Source organism: Oncorhynchus masou, chromosome 10 (assembly GCF_036934945.1).
Source record: "Oncorhynchus masou masou isolate Uvic2021 chromosome 10, UVic_Omas_1.1, whole genome shotgun sequence".
In the NCBI taxonomy this organism is placed as follows: Eukaryota; Metazoa; Chordata; class Actinopteri; order Salmoniformes; family Salmonidae; genus Oncorhynchus; species Oncorhynchus masou.
Genome location: NC_088221.1, coordinates 14,548,435 through 14,572,091, shown reverse-complemented (window position 1 = coordinate 14,572,091; position 23,657 = coordinate 14,548,435). Strand labels below are relative to the sequence as shown.

General features: G+C 41.8%; 2 protein-coding genes across 3 annotated transcripts in view; one reads left to right on the top strand and one right to left on the bottom strand.

Annotated features, from left to right (window-relative positions):
• csrnp3 (cysteine-serine-rich nuclear protein 3) overlaps positions 1–23,657 on the top strand; it is a 67,399-nt gene that overhangs the window by 14,611 nt on the left and 29,131 nt on the right. The window lies entirely within an intron of this gene.
• On the bottom strand, positions 9,993–20,883 carry LOC135547190 (UDP-glucuronosyltransferase-like). The gene is made up of 5 exons (XM_064975957.1): positions 19,819–20,883; positions 12,390–12,521; positions 11,027–11,114; positions 10,643–10,862; positions 9,993–10,371 (listed from the first exon to the last, which is right to left on the bottom strand). The coding sequence occupies exons 1-5, from the start codon at positions 20,731–20,733 to the stop codon at positions 10,086–10,088; spliced, it is 1,641 nt and encodes a 546-aa protein (XP_064832029.1). The 5' UTR covers positions 20,734–20,883; the 3' UTR covers positions 9,993–10,085.

Genomic DNA, 23,657 nt, shown 5'->3' with positions numbered 1-23,657 from the left:
ACTATCATGTTACATATTTCTTCACGTTTTTACATTCTGCTACATTAAACAACGCACTGTATTAGATGTTCATTTACAGTAGATATTCTGTACATTTCTAAGTTTGTCTGATGGTGATCCTATTTCTAGCTTGCAGGAGTCCGTATCCATTAGGATGAAGTTAGTTAATTAGGCTAAATGTATCCTTTGAAATGTGAGAGCTGCATATAGCTTTTAGCCTTCAAAGGCACCTTCAAACCATGTTTTCGTTTGGTGTACTGGGATTATTTACAGATGAACATAGACAGTGGAATAATAACTATGTACAAACACTGCATGACCCGCTTCATGAATTTGACCAGATAACAGAGCTAATGTTTTACATATGAAAATGCTTGAAGATCTCAGCAGATACTATATATTAATAATGATGTCTGCTAACATGGACCCACAACCCCTCGGCTCCCTCCGCATGTAACAGAGATGAAAGCATCTTTGTCTCTGTGAGGTGCCTTGGCAGCTCTGTCTCTGCCAGAGCTAGGGCTTCTGTGAACTTTTTGTTGGCATGGGAAAACACAGTCATAAATAAAATATGCTTTTATCAATAATTCAGCTTAGCATTGTGATTGACAACTAGTGTGAAATAACCTGATTGTGCCTCCACAGTGCATGACTTGAATTACACCAAAACATGCCCAAGTTTGAATGTGTTTTTAAAAAGTTAAGACACTGTAAGCTGTATGTTGACTAATTTCGGCAGACAATGGATCGATTATGTTGTCAGGCTGTCAGATGAATTCATTTTGCTGCTCCTTGCCAGCGTCAAACCAAGAGCATCATTATTTCAGCGTTTGTCTTCTCGTGAGAGTGTAATGGTTTTATGAATCCATGTTATGAAAGACCATATGTAAAACCATGAAATTGCTTTTTTTTAGATTATACACCAGCTGCCTTTGAAAAAGAATCAGACAAAAAAAAACGACCCTTATTGGGTGCACCCAATATAATATGTTATTCTATATCCCTGTCTTTGAAAAGTAATGACATCCCCCTAAGACCCCCCCCCCCCTTAGAAACAAATATGATTGGCAGATGTATGTTAATGGCCGATGTTATGAAATGGAACAGAGCAGCCCAGTTTGATATAATGGTACTCCAAACAACCTAATGGTTGGTTTAAGACTCTATCTCAGTCATCCCTGGACCTGCATTGATAATAGACAAGCACCGGCGTTTCCTCTATTGTTCTGTGAGGAGGAGCAGATAGATCAATGGTCCCTGTGCTTGCTGCAGCAGGCAGGCAGGCTCCCATCCTTCGTGTGCAGAGTGCTGAGCAGTGGGCTGGTCCGACTCCCTCCTTTCCTTTCGTTTGTGGAGCTGTCTACAGCCTCGGGCAACATCAAGTTAACAAATGTACGGAGCCCGTGTGAAAGCTTGATTTGCATAAATCTGTAAATGTACCACATTTTCTTGAATGGATTCCTTTGTGTTTAATTGGTGCATTGTTCCTTATGCATGTGACTTTCCAATTGTCACTGAGCTGCCTGAACATCAATATCCTCTTGGACTGTGTTGTTCTCCTTTTTTTGATTGAATTTGACCATGAGCTTATCATGTATATAAGTAATGTGTAGATAGATTATATTATTGTGTTATTGATGTTTGAGAAACATTGAGTGTTTGAATATGACTGTGCCCGCTCCACCACAGCTTATTTATTGTGATTTAGACAGAGCGGTCATAGTTGTATTTTATTAATGCACAGAGTCTGGTTTTATGTGTAGATTGATATATCTGCAATGTATTGTGCTAATGTCTCATAGTGTTGTTCGCTAGGTCTGAAAACATCATTCTGCTGCACATTTTGATGGTTCTCCATATAATTACTGATTTATTTTCAGATGTGGGGAAAACATTTTTTTATTTTTTTATCCATACCACTTTGATTGAAACCATCCTGTAACCTACATTGACTTATTTTGTGGAGGATGTGGGCTTGACCAAGTTTCCCCTTGGGACACAGGGATGCAAATTACATTGAGCATTCTGTTATTCCTGAACACGTGATTAACTGACAGCGAGAGAGAGAGAATAGAAGAGAGATGGAGAATTATGAGAGAGAGGGAGAGCGAGACATTCACCAAACAAACTCCTCCGCGGCCTTTTCCATGTATAATTTAGGAGGCTCGCCACCCTCTAAACAGTACCATCGAATGTGGAATACATCAGCGTTGTGTTTATGTTCTCTCCGCCACATGCTCTGTTGCAGGAATCCTCCGTCAACATCATCTGTAGATATGTAATCATCCAGGCCTCAGCTCCTCCTCAGGGAGCCCAGCTGAGACCCGGCCTGCCTCTCAAGGTTGCTGTTTATGGCTGCATCTGACACCAGTGATTTATGAGGTTAAGCCTAACCTCAGACTTCTAATATGGCAGAGGATCTTTTAAATCAAATCAAAAAGAAATAAATAATGCTTATGTTCCTAGCTCCAGTAGTACAGTGATACCTAACAACACAAACAATACATGCAAATCCAAATAAAACAATAGAAATTTAGAAATATTAGAACGAGCAATGTCAGAGTCCAGGAATATAAATGTATATGATGGTGTGTGTATAGACATTATGGACAGTATATGTATAGAAAAGGTGTGTACAGCAGTAGTTTTATAAGATGAGCTTTGACTTAGAAAACAGTATAAACAGTGCCTTCAGAAAGTATTCACACCCCTTGACTTTTTCAACATTGTGTTGTGTTACAGCCTGCATTTAAAATGGATTGAGATGATGTGTCACTTGTATACAGTTGAAGTCGGAAGTTTACATACACCTTAGCCAAATACATTTAAACTCAAGTTTTTCACAATTCCTGACATTTAATCCAAATAAAAATTGTCTTAGGTCAGTTAGGATCACCACTTTTATTTTAAGAATGTGAAATGTAAGAATAATAATAGAGAATTATTTCTTTCAGCTTTTATTTCTTTCATCACATTCCCAGTGGGTCAAAAGTTTACATACACTCAATTAGTATTTGGTAGCATTGCCTTTAAATTGTTTAACTTGGGTCAAATGTTTCGGGTGGCCCTCCACAAGCTTCCCACAATAGGTTTGGTGAATTATGGCCCATTCCTCCTAACAGAGCTGGTGTAACTGAGTCAGGTTTATAGGCCTCCTTGCTCACACACACATTTTCAGTTCTGCTCACAAATGTTCTATAGGATTGAGGTCAGGGTTTTGTGATGGCCACTCCAATACTTTGACTTTGTTGTCCCAACTTTGGAAGTATGCTTGGGGTCCCTGTCCATTTGGAAGACCCATTTGTGAACAAGCTTTAACTTCTTGACTGATGTCTTGAGATGTTTCTTCAATATATCCACGTATTTTTTTATTCCTCATGATGCCATCTATTTTGTGAAGTGCACCAGTCCCTCCTGCAGCAAAGCACCCCCACAACATGATGCTGCCACCCCCGTGCTTCAGCTGGTGTTCTTCAGCTTGCAAGCCTCCCCCTTTTTCCTCCAAACATAACGATGGTCATTATGGCCAAAAAGTTATATTTTTGTTTCATCAGACCAGAGGACATTTCTCCAAAAAGTATTATCTTTGTCCCCATGTGCAGTTGCAAACCGTAGTCTGGCTGTTTTATGGCAGTATTGGAGCAGTGGCTTCTTACTTGCTGGGCGGCCTTTCAGGTGATGTCGATATAGGACTCGTTTTACTGTGGATATAGATACTTTTGTACCTGTTTCTTCCAGCATCTTCACAGGGTCCTTTGCTGTTGTTCTGGGATTGACTTGCACTTTTCGCACCAAAGTGCGTTCATCTCTAAGAGACAGAACGCGTCTGCTTCCTGAGCAGTATGACGGCTGCGTGGTCCCATGGTGGAAATTGCTCCCAAGGATGAACCAGACCTGTGGAGGTCTACAATTGTTTTTGGCTGATTTCTTATGGTATTCCCATGATGTCAAGCAAAGAGGCACTGAGTTTGAAGGTAGGCCTTGAAATACATCCACAGGTACACCTCTAATTGACTCAAATGATGTCAATTAGCCTAACATTGGCTTCTAAAGCCATGACATAATTTTCTGGAATTTTCCAAGCTGTTTCGAGGCACAGTCAACTTAGTGTATGTAAACTTCTGACCCACTGGAATTGTGATACAGTGAATTATAAGTGAAATAATCTGTCTGTAAATTGTTGGAAAAAGTACTTGTGTCATGCACAAAGTAGATGTTTTAACCGACTTGCCAAAAATATAGTTTGTTAACAAGACATTTGTGAAGTGGTTGAAAAATGAGTTTTAACTACTCCAAGCTAAGTGTGTGGAAACTTCCGACTTCAACTGTACATACAATACCCCATAATGTCAAAGTGGAATTATGTTTTTAGAAATGTTTACAAATGAATACAAAATTTAAAGCTGAAATGTCTTGAGTCAATGACTATTCAACTCCTTTGTAATGGCAAGCCTAAATAAGTTCAGGAATAAACATTTGCTTAACAAGTCACATAATAAGTTGCATGAACTTACTCTGTGTGCAATAATAGTGTTTAAAATGATATTTGAATGACGACCTCATCTCTGGACCCCACAAATACAATTATCTGTAAGGTCCCTCAGTCAAGCAGTGAATTTCAAACACAGATTCAACCACGAAGACCAAGGAGGTTTTCCAATGCTTCGCAAAGAAGGGCACCTATTGGTAAATGGGTAAAGATTTTTTTTAAAGCAGACCTTGAGCATGGTGCAGTTATTAATTATATCAATACACCCAGTCACTACAAATATACAGGGATTTCACCATGAGGCCAATGGGGATTTTAAAACCGTTAGAGTTTATTGGCTGTGATTGGAGAAAACTGAGGATTGATCAACAACATTGTAGTTACTCAACCACAAGACAATTTTTTAAAATGTATTTTATTTCACCTTTATTTAAACAGGTAGGCTAGTTGAGAACAAGTTCTCATTTGCAACTGCGACCTGGCCAAGATTAGACACGTACAACAACACAGAGTTTATTTTATTTGACCTTTATTCAACGAGGCATGTCAGTCATTAGGTAGGTAGTTGGATGGGCTATTTACAGATGGGTTGTGTACAGCTGCAGCGATCGGTGAGCTGATCAGATAGTTGATGCTTAAAGTTAATGAGGGAGATATAGGTCTCTAAATTCAGCAATTTTTGCAATTCGTTCCAGTCATTGTCAGACAGGCGGTCAAAGGAGATGTTGGCTTTGCGGATAGACAGTGAGATATATCTGCTGGAGTGAGTGGTACGGGTAGGTGTTGTTACCAGTGAGCTGAGATAAGGCGGAGCTTTACCAAGCAAAGACATATATAGATGACCTGGAGTCAGCGGGTCTGGCGACGGATATGTAGAGAGGACCAGCCGACGAGAGCATACAGGTCGCAGTGGTGGGTGGTATATGGGGCTTTGGTGACAAAAATGGATGGCACTGTGATAGACTGCATCGAGTTTGCCTAGTAGAGTGTTGGAGGCTATTTTGTAGATGACATCGCCGAAGTCGAGGATTGGTAGGATAGTCAGTTTTACGAGGGTATGTTTGGCAGCGTGAGTGAAGGAGGCTTTGTTGTGAAATAGGAAGCCAATTCTAGATTTAATTTTGGATTGGAGATGCGTCTGGAAGGAGACTCTACAGTCTAGCCACCTAGGTATTTGTAGTTGTCCACATTTTCTAGGTCAGAACCATCCAGAGTAGTGATGTTAGTCGGGTGGGTGGGTGCTGGCAGCGATCGGTTGAAGAGCATGCATTTAGTTTTACTAGCGTTTTAAGAGCAGTTGAAGGCAAGGAGTGTTGTATGGCATTGAAGCTCATTTGGAGGTTAGTTAACACAGTGCCCAAAGAAGGGCCAGATGTATACAGAATGGTGTCGTCTGCATAGAGTTGGAACATGGAATCAGCCGCAGCAAGAACGACATCATTGATATATACAGAGAAAAGAGTCGGCCCAAGAATTGAACCCTGTGGCACCGCCATAGAGACTGCCAGAGGTCCGGACAGCAAGCCCTCCGATTTGACACACTGAACTCTATCTGAGAAGTAGTTGGTGAACCAGACGAGGCAGTCATTTGAGAAACCAAGGCTATCGAGTCTGCCGATAAGAATGCGATAATTGACAGAGTCGAAAGCCTTGGCCAGGTCAATGAAGACGGCTGCACAGTACTGTCTCTTATCGTTGGAGGTTATGATATCGTTTAGTACCTTGAGCGTGGCTGAGGTGCACCCGTGACCAGCTTGGAAACCGGATTGCACAGTGGAGAAGGTACTGTGGGATTCAAAATGGTCAGTGATCTGTTTGTTAACTTGGCTTTCAAAGACTTTAGAAAGGCAGGACAGGATGGATATAGGTCTGTAACAGTTTGGGTCTAGAGTGTCACCCCCTTTGAAGAGAGGGATGACCGTGTCAGCTTTCCAATCTTTAGGAATCTCGATACGAAAGAGAGGTTGAACAGACTAGTAATAGGGGTTGCAATAATGGCGGCAGATAATTTTAGAAAGAGAGGATCCAGATTGTCTACCCCGACAGATTTTGTATGGGTCTGTGTTACAGTTTTGCTTAATTCACATTGAAAATCTATGGCAAGACTTGAACATGGCTGTCTAGCAATGATTAACAACCAATGTGACAGAGCTTGAAGAATTTAAAAAAACAATAATGTCCTAATGTTGTAACAATCTAGGTGTATTGAGTGTTGGCTAAGACTGGTGAGGTCCTCAGGCTTCAGAGAGAGAGAGAGAGAGAGACAGGGCTATATCCCAAATGGCACCCTATTCTCTATGGGCCCTGTAAAAAGTAGTGCACTATGTAGGAAATAGGGTGACTTTGGGACGCAGGCAGTGGTGTCTGAAGTCTACCCTCTCTAGCTCCACAATAATCAGGAATACCCTGCCCCAATGTCTCTTATGCACCAGCGTCACTGCTGCCCCTGTCAAGGGATCTACCGAGACTGTGCATATCAATAGATTAAGTGTCGGGGTACCGTCTGAAATAAGGACTGCCAATGATGCTTCTCTCAGTCTTCGTTGAGTTGAAAATGTTCAGCAAGACATTCAAGGTGTGTGGGTCGACTGAAAACTGTGTGCCGGATAAGACACATTCATCAGATGTTGTGTCAGTCACAGCTCAGACAATCCACACAATGTCTTCTTCTCTCAGATTAAGATGCCTATTTGAACCTGTGTTTATAATGTCTATGATAAACAATAGGACTCTTGGACAGCAGAACTAGTTCTTCACCAATGCATAAGATACAGTAAAAATGTTAGCTGTGGGATATCTATTTCCAAAATGTTTCTTCTATTTTATTTCCTATTTCCTAGTGTCATGTCTTCACTGAGCATTCTGGGTTGGACACTTCATTATCACATGACCTCAATACAACTGCCCTGCTTGGCCACACATACTGTTTGATTCACAACATTTTGTATGTTTATGTTCATGCCTGCTGTCACAAAATTGCTTCACAGAAATCATAAAGCCACTTTGCAAGTCAGACAAAATCTAGGTCAATAGCAGTGGTGCAATGGAATTGTGTGTAACAAAATGCCTTCTCTCCAGCTTATGATTTGCATTTGTATTTAATAGAGCTAAATATGCCGAACAGGCCCCCATTAACATTGAGAGTTTCAAGTTTCTTGGTGTCCACATCACCGACAAACTATCATAGTCCAAACACACCAAGACAGTCGTGTAGAGGGCACGACAACTAATCTTCCCCCTCTGGAGACTGAAAAGATTTGGCATGGGTCCCCAGATCCTCAAAACGTTCCACAGCTGCATCATTGAGAACATCCTGACCGGTTGTATCAACCGCCTAGTATGGCAACTGCTCGGCAGCTGACCGTAAGGTGCTACAGAAGGTAGTGCGTACGGCCCAGTACATCACTGGGGCCAGGCTTCCTGCCGTCCAGAACGTATATACTTGGCGGTGTCAGAGGAAAGCCCAAAAATTGTCAAGGTCTCCAGTCACCCAAATCATAGACTGTTCTCTCTGCCACCGCACGGCAAGCGGTACCGGAGTGCCAGCTTCAACCCCCAAGCCATAAGACTGCTGAACAATTAATCAAATGGCCACCCGGACTATTTACATTGACACGCCCCCCCTCCCTTTGTTTTTACACTGCTGCTCCTCGCTGTTTATTATCTATGCATAGTCACTTTACCCCTACCTACATGTACAAAATAACAAACCTGTACCCCTGCACATTGACTCGCTACCGGTACCCCCTGTATATAGCCTCTTTATTGTTATTTTTATTGTGTTACTTTTTATTTGACTATTTTTACTTTAGTTTATTGAGTAAATATTTTCTCTTTCTTGAACTGCATTGTTGGTTAAGGACTTGTAAGTGTGCATTTCATGGTAAGGTCTACACCTGTTGTATTCAGAGAATGTGACAAATAAAATTGGATTTGATTTGATTATGAGGAATATACAGTCACTGGCCAGTTTGTTAGGTACACCATTCACGGAAATGGATCGCTCCTACAGATAGTGAGTCACGTGGCCATGGCTTGCTACATAAAGCAGGCAGACGGGCATCAGGGCATACTGTTACTGCTCGATTGAATGTTAGAATGGGCAAAACAAGTGACTTAATGGACTTTGAGCGTGGTATGATTGTCGGTGCCAGGTGTGCCAGATCTAGTATCTCAGAAATTGCTGATCTCATGGGATTTTCACGCACAACAGTGTCTAGAGTTTACCTAGAATGGTGCGACAAACAGAAAACATCCAGTTGATAGGAGAGGTCGAAGGAGAATGGAATCGTAAAAGCTAATAGGTGGGCCGAGCCACAAACAGACAAATAACGGTGCAGTTCAACAGTGGTGTGCAGAACACCATCTCAGAACACACAACTTGTTGATCCTTGCCACGAATTGCAGCAGACGAGCCTACTGGGTTCCACTCCTATCAGATAAACACAAGAGGAAGATGTGTGGGGAGGTGAAGGGAGTCAAAGGACTGTGAATCTTATTGGCACCAGCGTAGAGTATCGTCCATATTTATTTAACTAGCCAAGTCCGTTAAGAACAAATTCTCATTTACAATGATGGTCTACCCCGGCCAAACCCGGAAGACACTGGGCCAATTGTGCACCTCCCTATGGGATTCCCAATCCCGGCCGGATCTGATTCAGCCTGGATTTGAACCAGGGACTCTAGTGTTGCCTATCCACTCTTTATCATTGGGCTGTACCACTTGAAACCTTGTTCTTGGACAATAATTTCCTCCTCCTGGTTAGATGGACATCATATTGTAAAATGTGTCTCCCCTTTTCATAGGCCTAGATGAGATGGTTGTAGACAAGGTCGTTGGTATTGATCTCTTGTCACTGTCAATAGTAGCCTATAGGCCTATACTACCCTATGATTTTTGTTGTATTAAAAAAAAAAATCTGCTAATGTCTCCAGTCATATAAGGTGTATTAGAATAACATTAAATGTGTCTATAAACACGGAAAGAAAGGAGAAGAAATGTATCTGATATAGCCTAGACCTACTCTTCGCCACTACACACTCATGCATTGATCACTGCAGTCTTTTTAATAGCGATTTGAGTTATATTATTAGCCTAAATTGACTACCCAATCTACTCTTCACATTAGGAATAGTAGGCTATCTTACATAAGTCCACAAATGCGATGATGGATAGTTCCATGGAATGCTTTACTATAAAGGTGCATGTTCATGGTGAAAATATGCTTCCCAAACTAGAAACTCATGCGCCTAGTGTGGGAGAGGGGAGAAGGAGAGACCCGACTCAACTCAAACTAAACTGTCTATCGTACAGCAGAGCGCGTGTCCAACTCCAAACCTCCACAATTGAGTAGATAAGAGCATATCATGAGCACACCATTCACAAAACGGAGCTGAGAGCTCTCCATGCAGAATGGGGCCCATAAATAAATATCCCATGTTTTTTTTCTCTCTCCCCCCTACCCCAATCCCATAATCATTTATATCATTAAGGCAACGGAAAAACGTTTTACAATTGTTTTATTTTATTCTTACAATTTTACCATCCCACCACCAGGAGGTACTGCAGCACCTTCAACACCCCTACTTCCCACGGCTATGCACTTTTCTTCTTCATAGTCCTCTTGGTTCCACAGCACTTGCGGAAGCAGACTATGCAGCATTTAACGGTGACGATGACAACAATGAGAACTATAGTGAGTAGCAGAGTGAACACATCCAGACTGTGGTACTGGATCCAGTTGAGGTCGTGAGCGGCGGGTCTCAGGTGTTCCGCTCCGCCGTGACGCATCACAAACTCTGACCAGAACACGGCCAGGTCCAGGGGCTCGATGGGACGGTCCTTATGCACGGCTGACAGCTTCATCATCTTCTCCTTGTAACTGGGGAGAAAGGACAAATACAACAGGATTTACAATCATGACTGCTAATATAGGAACCACTGTCACACTACACAGTGCAATATTCACCTTGGGCTGAATTCTAATGAGGAACTCAGACTTTCATTTAAATCATGCATGGCTGACAAAATTATATTTGCACTGAATCTCAATATGTGCGTATAGATCTCAAGTTAGGATTTGGTCTCTGTACTGTTTGCACTGCTACTTGAGTTCATAGTATCTCCTAGTATTATATAACATGATGTCTGACCTCTTGTCGTTGATGACCTTGTTGAGAGCCTCCACCAGTTTTTCTGAGGTGATATCAAACAAGTTGAGCACCTCCCCGACGCCCCTCACTGCCATGCGGTGTACGTTGTCACCCTGTTCAGCGAACAACGGCAGCATCACCATGGGAACGCCATTACAGATCCCCTCATAGGTACCGTGGGTTCCTCCGTGGGTTATAAAGGCCTTGACCCTGGGGTGGCCTAGAACATGGAACATATAACAGAGCATGAAACCATGAAGAAGAATCTATTGCTTCTCTTTCACAATGGCAACAAAGTAGCATGATGTGTTTACTCAGAAGAGTACCCATCTGTAACTTCTGTAACCCAGGTGGTTTTCATTATAACTGAGAGACTAAACGAACCCAGCAGCTCATTCTGAGGAAGCCACTTCATCAATCTGACGTTGGCTGTAGCGTTTTTAGGCACTACTCCTGTGTACCTCCACACCACCTGAAAACACAGAGAACAACAGCTTACCTTCCTAATCAAGTCTTATAGAATAATCTGCCAGTTCTGGACATAGTGGTAAAGGCACACCAGTTTGTAGTGGGATATAAATGGGGCGGCAGGGTAGCCTAGTGGTTAGAGCGTTGGACTAGTAACCGGAAGGTTGTGAGTTCAAACCCACAAGCTGACAAGATACAAATCTGTCGTTCTGCCCCTGAACAGGCAGTTAACCCACTGTTCCCAGGCCGTCATTGAAAATAAGAATGTGTTCTTAACTGACTTGCCTGGTTAAATAAAGGTAAAATTAAAAAAAATTAAAAATAAAGGTGTCTGGATTGTTTTAAGGCATAGCTCCAGTGTATATTTCCACACAAAGTGAACAACATAGAACTGCAGCTTGCCATGATACTTGACATAGTATATGAAGAATGGAGAGTATGCAAATGCCATTGAAACTCCACGTAATTAAAGGACTTGTTTTTAGTTTAGACTAACATGCTGACCAGACATGTCGCGTGCTCGAGCGTTGCAAAATACATGCATGTTATTCAATCATTGCACAGACGCTCGCGACAGGTGATAAAATAGAAATTGGTTCTATTTGTGACGCTCTGCAAGTCCTGTGTCTCAAATCTCCTCATTGGCTTTTAGGAGCATATACCCATGTGGGTGATTGAAAGATGAACTGACGTCCACACTCCAGTCTGTTGTAGTAATTCACTGTAAAGTTGGCTGCCAACTACCATATAAAGTCCAAAGAAGAAAAAGAAGCCTGAAGGAAGGAGGAGAGATGACGAGAAACTAATTTGGTTTACCGTTTTATCAGTAGATTAATTGTCTGAGTAGAGGACCATGTGCATTTCAGGTAAAATAACAACCCAATGTTTATATTCCAGCAACAGCAAGCTAAATTGCCATAAATGTTTAATGGTTTTCGGTGTGTCCCCAAATTAATATAGTTGGTTCAGAGTTTTGATATTTCAACCTGCGTGTCTTGATCATGTCTGGTGTGGATGTACAAAATCAACACGCGTGCGATGGCACAGGCGCGAGCGATTTGGTCAGCATGTAATAGTGGATTGGAGATTAGGCCTACATGCTTAACATGCATAGTACTGTGCTTCTTCAAACAATGATATCTCAACTGTGAGTGAGAAATGATATCTTTAAGATTTAGAAAAATATATTGATATTTACAGAAGAGGTAGAGACTGTAAAGATTGTGTTGGTCAGAAAGGGTTATTTTTGCCATTTGGGACATATTCGAGGTGTCCTTACCCTCTGAGGGATCCTGCTGAAGGCATCAAAAAACTGCTTGGCTTTCTCCTCCGGCATCTGAGAGACCATAGAGCCCAGGCTGAAGACCACGAAGCCATCCTCTCCTGACTCATCCACAAACTCCTGCAGATCCTGTTGAGGCACGGTGGGAAGGGTTAGTTAACAAGAAAATTGTTCATTTACATTTTCGGCATCTAGCAGACGTTCTTATTCAGAATGACTTACAGTCAATGCATTCAACCACATATCAAGTATTGCAAGTAAAGAGAGAGAAAATTTGATCATTTATGCTGCTGCTCTTGCTTTTCACGGGAGTGGAGTGTGGTACGTGTAGTTTGTTGTTGTTGGACATAAGTCAAAAGAACCATATGCATTTCAGGTAAACAACCCAATGTTTATTTCCTAGGACAAATTAGTTAGCAACAGCAAGCTAGCTAAATGTGACTGACCGGCTCAAAATCGGTCTTATGTAGCAAAATTTGAAATTGTGTAGTCTTTTTTATTTTTTACATTGGATAAAAGTAGAGACTCCTAGCTTCAAAATGGTATATCATGCACTCCGTTTTTGAGGAACAATGGGAAAGTAATTCTGCTTTGAAAGTTGATCAACTTGTGAACTCACTTTTGAGAAAATGGCATTTTTAATGTTTTGGTACCTACTGGAGAGCTCTCCTTTGTCTTCACCCATTTAGCATAGTTCACACCCGCTTAAGCCAGCCCCAACCATTTCTTTAAGGATTCACATGTGAGGTCATGTGATAAACAGTGAGTAGTGTAGTAAAGATTAAGACTAAAAGTGGTAAAAGTAATAGCCTACAATAAGGAAAAATTCCAGATAAACAGAAAGTGTCCAGATAAAAATATTTAATAAATATTAGATGTCGCTTACCCAGACACACTTGTCTAAATTGATAGGTCATGTGAAATAAATGCTGTAACCCACAGTCACATAAAGTGGTGTAAAAAGTACTACATTGTCATACTTGAGTAAAAGTAAAGATACCTTAATAGAAAATGACTCAAGTAAAAGTACTACTACTCACCCAATAAAATACTACTTGAGTAAATGTCTAAAGGTGTTTGTTTAAAAAAAATACTTCAGTATCAAAATTAAATAGAATTGGTAAAATGTACTTAAGTATCAAAAGTAAAAGTATAAATCATTTCAAATTCCTTATTAAGTAAACCAGACGGCACAATTATTATTTTTTATTGACAGATAGCCAGGGCCACACTCCAACAACTCAGACATAATTTTCAAATGAAGCATTTGTGTTTAGTGAGTCTGCCAGATCAGATGCAGTAGGGATGACGAGGGATGTTCTCTTGATAAGTGTGTGAATTGGACAATTTTCCTGTCAACGTGTAAAGACAACTTTTGGGTGTAAGGGAAAATGTATGGGGTAAAAAGTACATTATTTGGTGGAGGAGAGTCAGGCTTGTTCTACTGATGCTGAAAGACAAATTCCAGATACAAATATGTTGGCATTATTATACAATAGATAGCCGTAATCACTGTCACACACCTGGCTAACTTGATTGGTCATGTAATCATCTGGTGAAGATGACATTCCCAGATAACATTACTACACATAGATCATAAACATAATGTTAGCTATCAATCCAGCAATCTAATGTCAGCTATCTAGCTAACAGTAAACTTTAACTTGGTCTTTTGTTCAGACATGTAGCTAGCTAGCTAAAAAATATACCAACATATCCCAATCCATACTACAAGTACTAACAATACAAACCAATTGTCATAGCTAGCTAAAGTTAACCAAACAGGTTCAATGTTAGCTAGTTAGCTAGCTAACATTAGGTTATTACTAGCAATGCGAAATGGCATTCTGAGATAACATTACTACACACAGATCATAAATGTAATGCTAGCTAGAGAGCTGGCCATCTAATGTCAGCTAGCTAGCTAACTGTAAGCTTTAACTTTCAATGAAAACAACTTTCAGACAAAATTAGAAATTTATATTATCTGAAACTAGCTAGACTCTTACCCGTATACATGGATGAACGCTTCACGGCAGACTGCAACCCCTTTCATCAAATAAGATGTCCTGTGTCATTTCTGTTTTGTTTGTACAGCTTGCTTGTCCTGTTGTTCTATCTAGTCACTCTGGGTTACACTGACTGTGTGCAATGCCATAACTTTAAGAATCATCTTAAGTTTTACCCCCTACCCAAACTCCATTTTACTCGCCGTAGCAGAGCTGGTGAGGCTGTTTTCATGTTATCCAAAGAGTTGGTGACTATAAGTGTGCCCCTGGCAACAATTTAATTGCGCTTTTTTGCCTACACCGGCCATATTCAACCAGTGTTGAGCATTTGTAAATTCATCAATTATTCTGCGCTCTGGCACACTCAGACGAGAGTGTTATGAAACAGTTGTTGCAGTGACATTCTATTGAAATGGATACTTGCATAGCCGAGTCTTTTGTTAAATTTTACTACGCGATACATTAAAAAATGCATCGTTAGACAGGATTCCCTACACAAGCTGACCAGCTCAAATAGACAGAAGCGTTGCTATATGGCTGACCAATCCAAACTCATCTCTCGGCATGTCCAGCCCACTTATTATTTCAGACAGTCATGGGTAGTGGGAAGGTTGCTGGCTTTTTCTGTGGCTTAACCAACTAGGCTTGTTATTTAACAATTTTATTTGTATTTACAGATGGCATACAAGTTTGTTATTAAGGCACATGAAAGTTGGAGAAGTCATTTCTGCCCCCAAAAACGTTTTGATTAAAAAAAAATTAAGTTCAAACGGCTCTCCTGTGTGGTAGTGACCTATGATGTACGTCTAGTTTCCTGAAACGGTTTACAAATGTCCATGAATGTTTCATGTGTTAATATAGTTGGTTCACAATTGGTGTTGGTATTGTAACCTACGTGACATGAACATTTCTGGTGGGGATAGATAAAATCAACATGCACATGATGTTGCATGCAGACGCTGACCAAACTGGATCCGCGCATGCATGTTAAAGGCACTGCGTGGTCAATCTGACGTCTGCATGTTGAACTTTTTGTTGCACACGTATCCAGATGATGCTGCGTACCATTTTGTGCAACGACGCGCTATAGGTGTGATCGAGGTGTTATGGTGATATGGTATTTATATTTCTTGCACTTTGCAGAGCAGGGCAGAGCTGTTGTGAAGGAAGTTGTCAAGGAAGTGAGTTTTTGTTTATACAGGATCTCCCGCCCTCACCTACCGTCAACCAATCATGTCAATGCGGAGCTACACGGAGCCCTCCGCATTATTACAACATTTGAGAGGCGCAAGACAATGCAGTACGGAGCACAATTTGCCCTCTACGTGCCTCCGAAGGCTCCACATTGCATCACACAATCCATATGGAGCCTCCGACCATATTTTTGGTTCAAGCACAAATGGTCTCTTAGTCTACTATAGTGCGAGTCGGCTTAGTTGGTGGTTGGTGCTGTCTCTCCCTCCTTTCTTCATGTGTCACTAATTCACAGAACTGCCCCTCTCCTGCCTGCTCAAGCGGTACCTCTCTCTCCAACCCTCCAGTGTTGTCAACTATTTTTCAGTGAGATATGCTATTGGCTCCTTGATTTGTCGCTAGAAGTCGCTAGATGATGTTTTGCCATTGTGGCGACAACACAGCTGCGGTCCCCGACATAGTGTTTTGGTCCCCTCTCCCACTGCACACCACCGCCTCTTGAACTTCTCAGCTTCTCCCACTCTCATTTACGGATGAATTGAATGGAAAAAGTAGTTAAACGCTATCAAAAACATAGAAACCCTTGGTGTCAAAACTCCCCAAAGGCAGCCCGTAAGTAGTTGAATTTGTCGCCAGAATCTTTTACCAATAAAAGTCACAGGAGGGGTCTAAAACCTCGCTAAATATTGACAAAATCGCTAAGTTGGCAACACTGAGCCTATCGCGCTTTATCAGGTCCTCATAATAAAAAATGACATTTCTGCTGCTTCCCTCACCGGGATTGGAATGTGTCTGGATCTGTCTATATGGAATGGGTCTAGCTGTCCTCGGGTCTGTTGGGAACAGGTCTCTATATTTTTTTATTTTATGTACATCGGGTCCAGGTTGGGAAAGCCTCAGGTCCATTTCAGAATGTGTCCAACTTTTTGGACACTTGTCCAACTAGTTGGAACTAGAACACAATAGGGCTACTCAGTTCTTCTGTTAGATTATAGTGGCCACAGTCCAGGGGGAAAGAACTGTGCTATGTCCCAAATGGCACCCTATTACCTATGTAGTGCATTATTTTTGACCAGGACCCAGAGGGCTCTGGTCAAAAGTAGTTCACTGTATGGGAAGTATGGTACCATTTGAGGCACATCAATGCTGTTCCTGACTCAGGTTTTACTTGCTGAACACAGTCTTTAGAGAAGAAACAGATTGGAGGGTAGTTCAGAGAGGGACATTCCCCCAACATTAATGTTGAGCAATACATGAGTGTTAGAACAGTCTTTGGTCTGGTTAGCAAAATATTGACTGAAGGAAGGAAGGTGAAGTTGTGAAAAAGGAGCCCATTCTCTGATAACACACCCTGTATTCATAGAAGACAAAGGCATAATAAATCATATAACAATCACAGCTAACCCTAACTCCAACCCTAACCCCACAAAACAAGCCCTGCAGAGTAATTTCCCTTCCTGAGGTTTGTAGGGTTGGAACTAGAACACAATAGGGCCCCTCAGTTTTTCTGTTAGATTATAGTGGCCACAGCCCAGGAGGAAATAACTGTGTTATGTCCTAAATGGCACCCTATAACCTATATAGTGCATTATTTTTGACCAGGGCTCAGAGGGCTGACTGAACACCGTCTTTAGAGAAGCGAGAGAATGGAGGGTAGTACAGAGAGGGACATTCCCCCAATGTTAATTTTGAGCAATACTTCTCTTTCTACAAAATATGAGAAACCACACCTTAACTTTCCCTGCACATCTATCTGCCTTGTCCTTTTTCCTTACCCAAGCTGAAGGACGTGGTTAGGAAACTTTTGAAAAATAATGGGTGCGATTATGGAGCATTTCTATTGGTGTATTGCTTTTTATATTCCCTAAAACATTATCAGGATTACTTGTGTTTGGCATGACTCCCATAGCACTCTGGCGTCTTTTATCAGTACCCACAATACTTACAATTGACAGGAAAGTAGCTTGAACTCTAGGTTACACCAGGTTTGACAGATTGCAAGGCAAACTAGATGGTAATTGTACATGAAGTGCAATTGATGGGACTTGCTTTAACTCTTTAAAATTATTTTTTGTGAGAGTGGTAGAACCTTGAAAAGTGTAACTTTACTATTTAAAGCAAGGCACTTACATATAGTCACTGTTGAATGTAGTAAAATAATTGGTCTGATTTACTTTGATAGACTACTATATCAACCATATTACTTTGGATTGTGGGGCATTTAGATCGCAAAAAAATGTCTAAACTACAGTTTGCATTATGCGTGTGAAAACTAAAATAAGAAAGACAAGACAAAGTGATCTTCTGTCATAAAATGGGAATAAAAGGGAGGATCATGTGGACAACACTCTTTGCGTAGCAACTCTCATTCAAGCTCTGGGTTTCAGATAAATAGGTGCACCATTTACTTTTGTAAAACATTCAGTGTAAATTAAGTTTGATTTTAGTTGAAAGATGATGTGATGATTAGAATGTTTTAGGCTGCAATTTGGGAAGAGAGATAGGATGGTGGATCTAGTGATGACAGCTCTTTAAAAGTATTTTATGGTTGTTGAAGAACTACGCAGAATAGGTTTGTATGCAGACCTACTGATAGCTAGCTGTTGTTCTATCTAAAAGATGACCTCTTTAGGCTAACAATGATCACTGAAAAGTACATTTCCTGAAGAAAATTTGGTGTGTTTGCTAGCATGTATGCTTTTGAAATACATTATAGTAGTGGTAGTTTCTGCAGTTGTACTGGTGGTGATTGGTTATAGTTTAAGATGTAGGTAGATGAAAATCTGTATTGATTGATTGATTGGTTGGTTGATAGGATAGGCTATCCTGGACATGTGAAAGTCGGTTTGGTGTCTCTAGCTTGAACTAGCAAGAGTTACAATTATTGCTGGTAGGTATTATATGCGAACCAGAGCTAGGTAGCAATGCCCAGGAACAGAGCTGGACAAGAGCAGTAGTTGTGGTCAGTAGTTGTGTGGTCAGTGGTTGTGTTGCAGATTCTTTGGACCCTACAGTATGAAAATAGTCAGTGGTTGTGGTAAGTAGTGGTCAGTAGTTTTGGTCAGTAGTTTTGGTCAGTAGTTTAGGTAAGTAGTTGTGTGGTTCATTAGTTGTGGTCAATAGTTGTGTTCAGTAGTAGTGGTCAGTAGTTTTATGGTTGTGGTCATTAGTTGTGTCAGTAGTGTGGTTGTGGTCAGTAATTGTGGTCAGATGTTGTGGTCAGTAGTTGTGTGATTGTGGTTGTGAGTATGGTCTGTAGTTGTGCTGTTGTGGTCAGTAGTTGGTGTTGACTAGTTGTGTGGTTGTAGTCAGTAGTTGTGGTTGTCATAATTTTTGCCAAAGCTTCACCATGTGCTCCTCTGCATATGTGAGTCACCAATTTGTAAGTCGCTCTGGATAAGAGCGTCTGCTAAATGACTTAAATGTAAATGTAAATGTCCATAGCAACGGGTCTGTTTGGGCTGCTCAATGATGAGACATGAGAAAGCTGTTAGCAAGTTCCTTTTTTGTCCCTTTAAACTCCGATAAACAGCTGTAACTATTGGTAGTAGAAATTTTGTCCGACTTGTTGGGGAAGGGGTCAGTTGTTTTGGGGGGAAAATGGGGTAAAATGTGTTAATGCAGTTACTAAAACAGCTGTATCGTTTGATCCGTAGAATATATTTTGATAGTGTAAAAGACCGATCTGCATGTTTTAAAGTTTTAATTATATTTCTAGCTTAAACGGTGTAGGAGGAGTAACGTTCCAAATGAGAAGAAGAAGAAGTATGACAAGATTTTGAATGAGGACGTTTGCTTTGCTAGTCCCATTAATGAGAGCTAGTGGAATGTGGGCTGTATAAATGTGAGGAGAAGCTAGTCGGTAGATAAACAGAGAGCTGTGTCCAGTCATGTGGTACAACTGCCGCTGCAGTGAATCTATCCATTAAGGCAGGGGTGTCAAACTAATTCCACGGAGAGCCGAGTGTTTGCGGGCTCTTGGTTTTTCCTTTCAATTAAGACCAAGACAACCAGGTGAGGGGAGTTCCTTACTAATTTGTAACCTTAATTCATCAATCAAGTACAAAGGTGGAGCGAAAACCCGCAGACACTTGGCCATCTGTGGAATTAGTTTTACACATGTACCGTAAAGGTTTCTGGACCTGGATCCATATAAGATATAGGGTGCACAGCTCTGCACAGTTGAATTTTTTGCACAGTTGAAGTATTTATAAGAGATTTACCTCTGGAAGTGGATCTCTTTTACCACAGTTGATGCCTCCAATGTGGACCATGTTGGGCATCGTGGGTTTGGGATACTCAAAGGAGTAGTCATACCTCAGCAGCCAGATCGCCCCGTGACCCAGCAGTTCCCTGTACGTCAGGTCCTTCTCCAGGTACCTACTGGTCAGCTCGTCAAAGCTAGCAAACATTATTGTACACAGGTAGCTCTCCAGACCGTACATGAGCATGTTCTTAACTCTCCCTAGGAAGTCCATTTGGTCAGTGTTGCCGGAGAAGAAGCGTGGTACGTAGGATGGGGGATTGGGGCACTGGGCAGCCCTATCCTCCATCCCACAGGGGATCCCCTTCAAGAAGTACACCGCTGGAATGTTGAAGGAGTCAGCGATGATGGATCCACAGGGTAGGAAGGGGTCGGTCAGCATCATCTTGAACCCTTCTCCTCTCAGACGCTGCATCAGGGGCTTGTCATACAGAAGACCCTCACAGCCTTTCACCTGCATGTCGGTGAAGTCAATCAGGCCCTGCACGTTCATAAATATGTCCGTTACCTTCGGGGTCTTGCGGAACATGTCGTCCTTCAATTTGTCAATGTTCTTGTCCAGCTGTGCCTTGTTGAAGGGGACCCTAAATATCTCAGTCCTGTGGTAGTCAGAGCTCTTGATGAGGATGGATGTCTCAGGGACCAGCACCACCATCTCATGGCCCCTGGCCGCAAGCTCCTTCACCAGAAGCTTCATACTCAGCCAGTGGCTCCCTTCTACAGGCATCACCAGGACCTTGTCCCCCTGGATGGGCCCTGGACACAGGGCTAGGCAGAACAGCAAAACCAGCAGTCCCAGCCTATGCCCCGGCGTCAGCCCCAGCCCCGGCCCCTGCCCCTGCTTAACCACAGGAACACTTTTCCCCCAACCCATGCCTCTCTGCCTCTCAGTTACACAAGCTGTGTTGTGAGAAGGACACTAACTCCCCGAGGTCTGGCACTGAGTGCTACTGAGAGGTGGCTAGACCTCAGACTAAACTGTGGGAGTATGTGTATCCCTGCTAGGTCTGGGTCTGCATGTGCAAGCAGGCTGTTATATAACCCTAGTCAGTCCTTCCTGTGGACCAAAGTCTAACTGCAGGCTGAATGGTTCAGGTTAATGATTCCTTAGGGCAATTGAGAGATGGAGAGGATTAGCTCGCTAGTAATCTCAATGTGACAGCCATAACATACAGTATAGAGTAGCTGAGTTGGTTCTGGGTGCTGAGATGAGCTGGATCCTGGCTAGTGAATTATAATGCAAAAGTATTACAGCGATTCTGATGAATAGTTAGATTTACTACTAACAAGTAAGCATTGCTCATTTAAAAGGAAGCAACAAACAAAAGCTTCTTTCCAATAGTACTCATATTGTTATACGTTGAATTGTTGGTTTTCTTAGTTCTACAAAAATGTCAGTTATTTATTAACTTCCCATTGATCAGCATGACATTGGAAAAGAAAAGTAACACGAAAGGTAACCCGATGTCACAGTAAGGCTAAAAAGATCATCAAGGACAACAATCACCCGAGCCACTGCCTGTTCACCCCGCTATCATCCAGAAGGATGTCAGTACAGGTGCAACAAAGCTGGAACCGAGAGACTGAAAAACAGCTTCTATCTCAAGGCCATCATCAGCCATCACTAACATAGAGGCTGCTGCCAACATACAGATACAAACCTCTGGCCACTTTAATAAATGGATTTAATAAAGTTATCACCAGTCACATTAAATAACGCCACTTGAATTATGTTTACATATCCTACATTACTCATCTCATATGTATATACTGTATTCTATACCATCTACTGCATCTTGCCTATGCCGTACGGCCATCGCTCATCCATATATTTATATGTACATATTCTTATTCATCCCTTTACATTTGTGTGTATAAGGTAGTCGTTGTGAATTTGTTAGATTACTTGTTAGATATTACTGCACTGTCGGAACTAGAAGCAGATGCATGTCACTACACTCGCATTAACATCTGCTAACCGTGTGTATGTGACCAATAAAATTAGATTTGATACAGAGCATGCAACATGCAAGTCATAGTTACACTATTAACCCTGCTCTGGGAGGAGTCATGGTGGTTTTCTAACCTTTGAGTTATACACTAAAGCTTAAAGTATTCTCATATTTTTTATGAATCTTGAACATTACCTTTCTTCTCCCACCAAAAAACACTGACACGCAAACTTACGCTCTCAGTCGTGCGCAAATCTCCACGCACACTGGACCTTGTCAGAGCTAAATATCGTCTTTGTCCGCTTCGAGTCTAGCAACACTGAACTATGCATGAGGGCACCAACTGTTTCTGATGGCTGTAGCTGATGTAAGACCTTTAAACAGGTTAACATTCACAAGGCCGCAGGGCCTGGATTATCAGGACGGGTACTCAGACCATGCGCTGACCAGCTGGCAAGTGTCTTCACTGACATATTCAACCTCTTCCTGACCCAGTCTGTAATACGTTTCAAGCAGAAACAGTCCCTGTGCCCATAAATGCCAATGTAACCTGTTTAAATTATTATTTCCCCGTAGCAATCACATATGTAGCTATGAAATGCTTTCAAAGGCTGGCCATAGCTCACATCAACACCATCATCCTAGACACCCTGTACACACTCCAATTCGCATACCTTCTCAACAGATCCACAGATGACGCAATCTCTATTGCCCTCCACATTGCCCTTTACCACCTGGACAAAAGTTACACCTATGTGAGAATGCTGTTCATTGATGTAAGCTCATCATTGAACATCATTGTGCCTTCCAAACTCATCACTAAACTAAGGACCCTGGGATTAAACACCTCCCTCTGCAACTGGATCCTGTACTTCATAATGGGTTGTCTCCAGGTGGTGAGGCAACAACACATCTGCCACGCTGACTCTCAACACGAAGGCCCGTCCTGTACTCCCCATTCACCCAGGACTGCGTGGCCGTGCACAACTCCAACACCGTCATTACGTTTGCAGATGACACAACGGTGGTAGGCCTGACCACTGATGACAATAAGACACCCTATAGGGAGGAGTTCAGAGACCTGACAGTGTGGTGCCAGGACAACAACCTCTCCCTCAACGTCAGCAAGGAAAATGAGCTGATCGTGGACTACAGGAAACGGGAGTGCCGAACATGCCCCATCCATATCGACGGGACTGTTATCGAACAGATTGAGAGATTCAAGTTCCTCATTGTCCACATCACTGTAGAACTATCATGGTGCACACGCGTCAACACAGTCGTGAAGACGGCACAACAATGCCTCCTTCCCCTTCAGGAGGCGTAGGTAAGGCAACTGTTTGGCATCTGATCACAAGGCAGTGAGGGTAGTGCGTACAGCCCAGTACACCACTAGGGTTGAGCTCCCTGCCATCCAGGATCTCTCTACCAGGCGTGTCAGAGGAAGGCCCGAAAATGTTTGTTTTTTTTAGCCTATACATACATTTTTTTTGTAAGAATGAGATATTTCATTGCGTTATACTTGTAGCTAATCAGTTACAAGGTTAAAAAAATACAGATTGAGGGCTTCAATCAAACTGAGGACAGAGAAATATGTGTACACCAGGTAAAGGCTTCTTGAATGCATGGCTTTGAGATGTAAGTTAACAAAAATATGAATTGCCATATTAGGCGTAACTAGGGTTGTAAAGGGAGGGTATATTACTGAAAACTTTAGAAGTTTACCAGTAAACTACCAGAATTTTGGTATCGTTCAAGGATCTATCACAAGACATATCACAGGTGGCTGTAATTATCTCTTGCCCTCTGTGTGGCCTTATCACATATAAAATAATTAAAAAAATTG